The sequence below is a fragment of the Oncorhynchus kisutch genome, linkage group LG12, assembly GCF_002021735.2.
Source record: "Oncorhynchus kisutch isolate 150728-3 linkage group LG12, Okis_V2, whole genome shotgun sequence".
Taxonomy (NCBI): Eukaryota; Metazoa; Chordata; class Actinopteri; order Salmoniformes; family Salmonidae; genus Oncorhynchus; species Oncorhynchus kisutch.
Window position 1 is genome coordinate 38,230,898 of NC_034185.2, and position 10,000 is coordinate 38,240,897.

Below are 10,000 nucleotides of genomic sequence, written 5' to 3' on the forward strand. Positions count from 1 at the left end.
CATTTAATCCTGAGGTGCTGACCTGTTGCACCCTCTACAACCACTGTGATTATTATTGGACCCTGCTGGTCATCACTGAACATTTTAACATCTTAAAGAACAATCTGGCCTTAATGGCCATGTCATCTTATAATCTCCACCTGGCACAGCCAGAAGATGACTGGCCACCCTTCAGAGCCTGGTTCCTCTCTAGGTTTCTTCCTAGATTCCTGCCATTCTAGGGATTTTTTCCTAGCCACTGTGCTTCTACATTGCTTGCTGTTTGGGGTTGTAGGCTGGGTTTCTGTATAGCAGTTTGTGACAACTGTTGATGTAAAAAGGGCTTTATAAATAAATTTGACTGAGAGACAGAGAGAGAGAGAGAGAGAGAGACAGAGAGAGAGAACGAGAGAGAGTGTGGGAGTGTGCAAGTGTGTGTCTATGAATGTGTGTGTCTTTGCGCAAGTATCTGTGTGTGTGTATGCGTTTGCATGTGTGTGCGCGCGTGTGTGCATTCACCCCATCTCTCGCTCTCTCTCTGACCCCCTCTTGCTCTCTCTCTGCCCCCCCCCCCCCTCTCTCTGACCTCCTCTTGCTCTCTCTCTGCCCCCCCCCTCTTTCTCTGCCCCCCTCTTGCTCTCACTCTGGCCCCCTCTTGCTCTCTCTCTGCCCCCCCCTCTCTCTCTGCCCCCCTCTTGCTCTCTCTCTGCCCCCACCTCTCTCTCTGACCCCCCCTTGCTCTCTCTCTGCCCCCCCCCCTCTCTCTCTGCCCCCCTCTTGCTCTCTCTCTGCCCCCCACCTCTCTCTCTGACCCCCTCTTGCTCTATCTCTGCTCTCCCCCCCCCCCTCTCTCTGTGAGTAGTGTGAAGCGGTGTGAAGCGCCCTGCAGACCTGATGGGTGTGAACTGCTGCCTTCCAGTGTGTGATGTGTGATGTGTCCAGGGACTTACGCTTTCTCCAGGCATGCTTCTCTGGACATGTTCTGCGCCAGTAGGTTAGACGCCAGGCCAAACAACTCTTCAGCCCACTCCTGCACCGGAAGAACACACACATACATACGCACTCCGTCAGAAGGAAGAAACACAGTCGCGAGGATCGATTGGAGGTGCAAACTAGCCACCCACACACCAGACCTTATAATTATACACTGGAGGAATGATGGGTTCAGTGTAAGTCTAACAAGCTTAACTAACTCACACTTCATGGACTGAAATAGCTTAGTCATTAATTAATTAGTTATAAGCACTTTTGCCAACCTCCTAAGAGAGGTAACTGATGTTGACATCAACTACATCAAATAAACTTTTAATAAAGCCTTTATTCATGTTTGATAAAGCCTTGCTCATGATTAATAAAGTCTTTATTCATGTTTGATAAAGTCTTGCTCATGATTAATAAAGCCTTTATTCATGTTTGATAAAGCCTTGCTCATGATTAATAAAGTCTTTATTCATGTTTAATAAAGCCCTATTTGTGATTAATTAAGTCCTTATTCGTGTTTAATAAAACCCTATTCATCTTTAATAAATCTCTATTCATGATTAATAAAGTCCTGATTAATAAACACCCAGTTTATTAAAGCCCTATTCACATTTAATAAAGCCCTATTCATGATTAATAAAGACATTATTCATGTGTACCAAAGCCCTTATTCATGTGTACTAAAGCCCTATTCCTCTGTAATAAGTGGATTATTCATGTTTACTTACCTTGGCGATCTCCTCCTGGAAGGCCATGAAGTTGAGGTAGGTGATGTTGACCATGTCTGGTCCGCTCACCACCGTCAGCATCCGGTTCTCCATCTTCCCCACCAGGGTGCTGACGTCCAGCAGCTCTCGTAGCTTCATGTCCTACACAGACCACACAACAGATAAGTGACATGTCAGTAACACAATAACTCTAGGCCTTAACCCTTCTCCGTTGGCAACCCAACATTATGAGCTCACACACATTTGCATACTACACACTCAGAGGAAACACCTTTAAATTCATTTTCAAAGGACATATGTAGACTTTTAAACCGTCACGAAAGCGTGTCATTAATAACACAGCCACTGCAGCTCTAGCACCTTCCCAGAATTACCCCCACTGTGTCTGACAGTGTGACTTTAGCCTAGCAGTTAGAGCGTTGGGCCACTAACCGGAAGGTTTTGGTTTGAATACCTGAGCCGACAAGATGAAAAATCTGTTGATGTGTCCTTGAGCAAGGCACTTAACCCTAATTTGCTCCAGGTGCCGTACTACTATGGCCGACCCCGTAAAACACCACATTTCAATGCACCTATCCAGTGTACGTGAAAACAAAACATATTTTATGCCGTTGCTGCTGGAAGCCCAAACTCAGGAAGTAGCAGGAGTAGATGACTCCCACCGTCTGGTACTATGGCAATGACAACAACAGCCCAATCAACCAATCAGATCACGATTTGACTTCCTGAGAATGAAACTGATCAGTGAGAGATATGACTTCGGGAGTAGACCATGAAGAGTGGCAACCAATCATCATCATCAGCCCAACTGGACCTGCGAGGTTCAGCATATTCTCTTAACATCAGCTAAGATGTCACACACACACACACACACACACACACACACACACGCAGTGAGCTGCTCTGACAGCTGGTGCTTAAAGCTAGTGAGGGAGATATGAGTCTCCAGTTTCAGTGATTTTTGCAGTTCGTTCCAGTCATTGGCAGCAGAAAACTGGAAGGAAAGGCGGCCAAAAGCGGCCAATTGGCTTTGGGGGTAACCAGTGAGATATACCTGCTGGAGCGCATGCTACGGGTGGGTGCTGCTATGGTGACCAGTGAGATATACCTGCTGGAGCGTGTGCTACGAGTGGGTGCTGCTATGGTGACCAGTGAGATATACCTGCTGGAGCGCGTGCTACGGGTGGGTGCTGCTATGGTGACCAGTGAGCTCAGATAAGGCGGGGCTTTACCTAGCAGAGACTTGTAGATGACCTGGAGCCAGTGGGTTTGGTGACGAGTATGAAGCGAGGGCCAGCCAACGAGAGTGTACAGGTCGCAGTGGTGGGTAGTATATGGGGCTTTGGTGACAAAATAGATGACACTGTGATAGACTGCATCCAATTTGTTGAGTAGAGTGTTGGAGGCTATTTTGTTTACAGTCTAACCAGACACCTAGGTATTTGTAGTTGTCCACATATTCTAAGTCAGAACCATCCAGAGTAGTGATCCTGGACGGGCGGCTAGGTGCAGGCAGCGATCGGTTGAAGAGCATGCATTTAGTTTTACTTGCATTTAAGAGCAGTTGGAGGCCACGGAAGGAGACTTGTATGGTTATTGAAGCTCGTCTGGAGGTTAGTTAACACAGTGTCCAAAGAAGAGCCAGAAGTATACAGAATGGTGTCGTGAATCAGAGAATCACCAGCAGCAAGAGCGACATCAATGATATATACAGAGAAGAGAGACGGCCTGAGAAGTGAACCCTGTGGCACACCCATAGAGACTGCCAGCGGTCCGGACAACAGGCCCACCGGTTCATGAATAAAAATCATTAATGTCTAATTAATGAATGGCCAGTATGTCGTTATGAATGGCAGCAGGTGGTAAATGCATGGGGTATATGATGTTGCCTGTGGGTTCACCAGGGCATTGCAATGTGTCTGTACAGCATCCGAGGTGGTTGGGTAAAGTAGGCCTGCGGGATGCGCATGTAACTTATATAACGATAACTATGCTTGCCTGAGATCATGACACTTGTATTACCTCAGACAGTATACTTTAGCTCAGTTGGATAACACAGTCTTGGGGCAGGCAAAAGACTGGGTTCAATACCCAGTTTGTCACACTGGTTATTGACGGCATAATAGTGAGGGCCTGAACAGAGATACCTCCACATTCACTGGGGATGTTTGTCCGCTGCAGCGTAAATACACATTATAAACCATATATCCCTATGGAAACATACACACACAACCACTCGTCTTTAATGCAAACCATGCTAAAGCACAGAGCAACTGGGCACGGCCTCCGAGGCACCAGAAATGAATAACAATGATATTTTCTCTCCCATTCTTCTGTCATCAGGGCAGAATACAAAGTGGTTCAGCTAGGTCAATTAACACCAACAAAAAGAGTCTGTAAAAGATTTTGCAGCGCAAGCAAATTAGTTCCCCACTAATTTGCCCAATCAAACAAAGACCATTCTGTGCTGTGTCACACTGATAAATGTCCCCTACATGTCCCCCAACGCCCTCCAATCAAATCCCCCAGCTCAGAGGCGCCCATTAGTATTACAGTGAACTTTTCAGAAGCAATATTTTTCTTCTGTTTGAGATTTTTACTCTTCTGGCAACCAAGTCTGCATGTCTGACGACTGTTCAAAACACAGACACACACACGGTGTGTCACACACACACGGTGTGTCACACACACAGACTGTCTAGTGCAATTTCAAAACATACATTCAAACATACGCACACAGACACTCTCTGACGAACAATGTCGGACGAACTTCCAACGCCTCAACGCTTTTAGTCAAACGCAAAGACAGGCTTCAGTTCTTCAGAGACCTTGGATCTTGGAAAAGCAGTCTGAGACAAGTTGAATTCCCTACTGATGACTGTAGTGTTGAGAAGTCTGGGAGATGGATGGTTCTAGAAACATCTCACGCCTGCAGTCTCTCAGACGTGCTGAGAGCAAAATTCCTCCGTTCTACATGAGCCATATATCAAAGTTAGATGATGCTGCATAGTATATGTTGCTTTAACTCGAGCAAGCCATTATTACCAGCACTGTCTGGAATCATCTTGAGGCCATGGCAGACATTCTTCCAGCCGTAGGGCAGCAGGTAGCCTAGCGGTTAGAGTGTTGGGCCAGTATTTTAAAGGTTGCTGGTTCAAATACACGAGTCGACGAGGTGACAAAGCTTGACCAAGGTACTTAACCCGAATATGCTCCAGAGGCGTCGTACTACAATGGCAGGCCCTGTAAAACAACACATTTCACTGCACCTATCAGGTGTATGTCTACCTTTACTATACTGATAGATGGAGAGACAGTATACTGTATGCATGATACTGATAGATGGAGAGACAGAATACTGTATGCAGGATACAGGTAGATGGAGAGACAGTATACTGTATGCTGGATACTGATAGATGGAGAGATATAATACTGTATGCAGGATACTGATAGATGGAGAGACAGTATACTTACTGTATGCAGGATACTGATAGATTGAGAGACAGTATACTGTATGCATGATACTGATAGATGGAGAGACAGAATACTGTATGCAGGATACAGATAGATGGAGAGACAGTATACTGTATGCAGGATACTGATAGATGGAGAGACAGTATACTGTATGCAGGATACTGATAGGTGGAGAGACAGTATACTGTATGCAGGATACTGATAGATGGAGAGACAGTATACTGTATGCAGGATACTGATAGATGGAGAGACAGTATACTGTATGCAGGATGCAGGTGCTCTGCATCTCGAATAGAACTACAGTACAGTAGAATTCCCTGCAAATGAATGGCAACGGCAACCTCCGCTGAAAGCAGCCTCAACAGATCTCGACCTGGACTACAGAAAGACAGACCTGCCTGTCTGTAGCATGTAGTGTAGCATGTAGTGGAGACCTGTACGATCCGTCAGAGAATCGAATGCATATTTCATTGGAGAGGAGAGAGGGAGGAGGATTAGGGAAAGGAGAGGAGAGTTGAGGAGAATAGACCTGAGATTTAATTAGTGCTGGTGTATTGTGGGAGCATTTGGAGGCATGCCTGAGGGTCCTGTTGCCGCGGCGATGGGAGATTTAGATCCAAGCGGCGGGAGGGGGGGGGGGGGGGGGGGGTGGCAGTGTGTGCGTATTACCCCTTCAAGCCAGTTTCTGTGTGTTTGAGAGGAAAAGAGAGATACAGTATATATAGAGAGAGAAAGAGAGAATTGTGTGTGTGCAGAGGTGTGTGGGATGATGGTGTGACTGTGAAAGAAGGCGTGTGTGTAATGCATCACTTTGGTGTGTGTGTGTGTGTGTGTGTGTTAGTGTGTGTGTGCGTGGCGATCTGACAGCTGTAGCGTGGGAACACAGTGCTCAGTCATTTATTACTTCAGTACAGGGGAGGTAGTCCTCTTAGCAGGGTGATGCTGCCTTCCCTGCTCCCTGGGCTGTCACGAACCCTTCCTGTCACCACCACACACACACACACACACACACACACACACACACACACACTGCATGCCCACACACACGCCCGCCCGCCCATTGGCACAATCGACACACACGCCCACCCGCCCATTTGCACAATCCCCACACACGCACGCCCATTGGCACAATCGACACACGCCCGCCCGCCCATTGGCACAATCCCCACACACACACACACACGCCTGCCTGCCCATTGGCACAATCCGCACACACACACACACGCCCGCCCGCCCATTGGCACAATCCCCACACACGCACGCACACACACACACACACACACTGCATGCCCACACGCACGCCCGCCCGCCCATTGGCACAATCGACACACGCCTGCCCGCCCATTGGCACAATCCCCACACACACACACACGCCCGCCCGCCCATTGGCACAATCCCCACACACGCACGCCCATTGGCACAATCGACACACGCCCGCCCGCCCATTGGCACAATCCCCACACACACACACACACACACACACACTGCATGCCCACACCCACGCCCGCCCGCCCATTGGCACAATCGACACACACACGCCCGCCCGCCCATTGGCACAATCGACACACACACACACGCCCGCCTGCCCATTGGAACAATCCCCACACACACGCCCGCCCCGCCCATTGGCACAATCCCCACACACACACACACACCCACACACGCACGCCCATTGGCACAATCAACACACGCCCGCTGCCCGCCCATTGGCACAATCCCCACACACACGCCCGCCCGCCCATTGGCACAATCCCCCCACACACACACACACACACGCACGCCCATTGGCACAATCAACACACACCCGCTGCCCGCCCATTGGCACAATCCCCACACACACGCCCGCCCGCCCATTGGCACAATCCCCACACACACACACGCCCGCCCGCCCATTGGCACAATCCCCACACACACACACATGCCCGCCCGCCCATTGGCACAATCCCCACACACACACACGCCTGCCCGCCCATTGGCACAATCCCCACACACACACATGCCCGCCCGCCCATTGGCACAATCCCCACACACATGCCCGCCCGCCCATTGGCACAATCCCCACACACGCACGCACACACACACACACACACACACACACACACTGCATGCCCACACACACGCCCTGCCCGCCCATTGGCAGAATCGACACACACGCCCGCCCGCCCATTGGCACAATCCCCACACACATGCCCGCCCGCCCATTGGCACAATCCCCACACACATGCCCGCCCGCCCATTGGCACAATCCCCCCCCACACACACACACGCCTGCCCGCCCATTGGCACAATCCCCACACACACACACACGCCCGCCCGCCCATTGGCACAATCCCCACACACGCACGCACACACACACACACACACACACACACACACACAGACACACACACACACACACACTGCATGCCCACACACACGCCCGCCCGCCCATTGGCACAATCCCCACACACACACACACGCCCGCCCGCCCATTGGCACAATCCCCACACACGCACGACCATTGGCACATTCGACACACGCCTGCCCGCCCATTGACACAATCCCCACACACACACACACGCCCGCCCGCCCATTGGCACAATCCCCACACACGCACGCCCATTGGCACAATCGACACACGCCCGCCCCGCCCATTGGCACAATCCACACACACACACACTGCATGCCCACACACATGCCCGCCCGCCCATTGGCACAATCGACACACACACGCCCGCCCGCCCATTGGCACAATCGACACACACACACACACACACGCACGCCCATTGGCACAATCAACACACGCCCGCTGCCCGCCCATTGGCACAATCCCCACACACACGCCCGCCCATTGGCACAATCCCCACACACACGCCCGCCCGCCCATTGGCACAATCCCCACACACACACACACACACACACGCACGCCCATTGGCACAATCAACACACGCCCGCTGCCCGCCCATTGGCACAATCCCCACACACACGCCCGCCCGCCCATTGGCACAATCCCCACACACACACACGCCCGCCCATTGGCACAATCCCCACACACACACATGCCCGCCCGCCCATTGGCACAATCCCCACACACACACACGCCCGCCCGCCCATTGGCACAATCCCCACACACACACATGCCCGCCCGCCCATTGGCACAATCCCCACACACATGCCCGCCCGCCCATTGGCACAATCCCCACACACGCACGCACACACACACACACACACACACTGCATGCCCACACACACACACGCACGCCCATTGGCACAATCGACACACGCCTGCCCGCCCATTGACACAATCCCCACACACACACACACGCCCGCCCGCCCATTGGCACAATCCCCACACACGCACGCCCATTGGCACAATCGACACACGCCCGCCCGCCCATTGGCACAATCTACACACACACACACACACACACACTGCATGCCCACACACACGCCCGCCCGCCCATTGGCACAATCGACACACACACGCCCGCCCGCCCATTGGCACAATCGACACACACACACACACACACGCACGCCCATTGGCACAATCAACACACGCCCGCTGCCCGCCCATTGGCACAATCCCCACACACACACCCGCCCATTGGCACAATCCCCACACACACGCCCGCCCGCCCATTGGCACAATCCCCACACACACACACACACACGCACGCCCATTGGCACAATCAACACATGCCCGCTGCCCGCCCATTGGCACAATCCCCACACACACGCCCCGCCCGCCCATTGGCACAATCCCCACACACACACACGCCCGCCCATTGGCACAATCCCCCCACACACACATGCCCGCCCACCCATTGGCACAATCCCCACACACACACACGCCCGCCCGCCCATTGGCACAATCCCCACACACACACATGCCCGCCCGCCCATTGGCACAATCCCCACACACATGCCCGCCCGCCCATTGGCACAATCCCCACACACGCACGCACACACACACACACACACACACTGCATGCCCACACACACGCCCGCCCGCCCATTGGCACAATCGACACACACGCCCGCCCGCCCATTGGCACAATCCCCACACACTCACGCCCATTGGCACAATCGACACACGCCTGCCCGCCCATTGGCACAATCCCCACACACATGCCCGCCCCGCCCATTGGCACAATCCCCACACACGCACGCACACACACACACACACACACACTGCATGCCCACACACACGCCCACCCGCCCATTGGCACAATCGACACACACGCCCGCCCGCCCATTGGCACAATCCCCACACACGCACGCCCATTGGCACAATCGACACACGCCTGCCCGCCCATTGGCACAATCCCCACACACACACACACGCCCGCCCGCCCATTGGCACAATCCCCACATACGCACGCCCATTGGCACAATCGACACATGCCCGCCCGCCCATTGGCACAATCCCCCCACACACACACACACGCACGCCCATTGGCACAATCAACACACGCCCGCTGCCCGCCCATTGGCACAATCCCCACACACACGCCCGCCCGCCCATTGGCACAATCCCCACACATACGCCCGCCCGCCCATTGGCACAATCCCCCCCCACACACACACATACACGCACGCCCATTGGCACAATCAACACACACCCGCTGCCCGCCCATTGGCACAATCCCCACACACACGCCCCGCCCCGCCCATTGGCACAATCCCCACACACACACACGCCCATTGGCACAATCCCCACACACACGCCCGCCCGCCCATTGGCACAATCCCCACACACACACACACACACACGCACGCCCATTGGCACAATCAACACACGCCCGCTGCCCGCCCATTGGCACAATCCCCACACACACGCCCGCCCGCCCATTGGCACA

General features: G+C 53.0%; 1 protein-coding gene across 3 annotated transcripts in view; it reads right to left on the reverse strand.

Moving 5' to 3' along the window:
- LOC109900969 (1-phosphatidylinositol 4,5-bisphosphate phosphodiesterase beta-1) overlaps nucleotides 1-10,000 on the reverse strand; it is a 245,935-nt gene that overhangs the window by 115,655 nt on the left and 120,280 nt on the right. For all 3 annotated transcript variants that reach the window (XR_004211942.1, XM_020496905.2, XM_031837515.1), the window contains exons 4-5: nucleotides 1,689-1,829; nucleotides 930-1,009 (exon numbers count right to left, since the gene is read on the reverse strand). Coding sequence is in view for 2 of the 3 variants with exons in the window: in XM_020496905.2 (XP_020352494.2) it covers nucleotides 930-1,009; nucleotides 1,689-1,829 (221 nt within the window). In the remaining variant the exon portion in view is untranslated. The remainder of the gene's footprint in view (nucleotides 1-929; nucleotides 1,010-1,688; nucleotides 1,830-10,000) is intronic.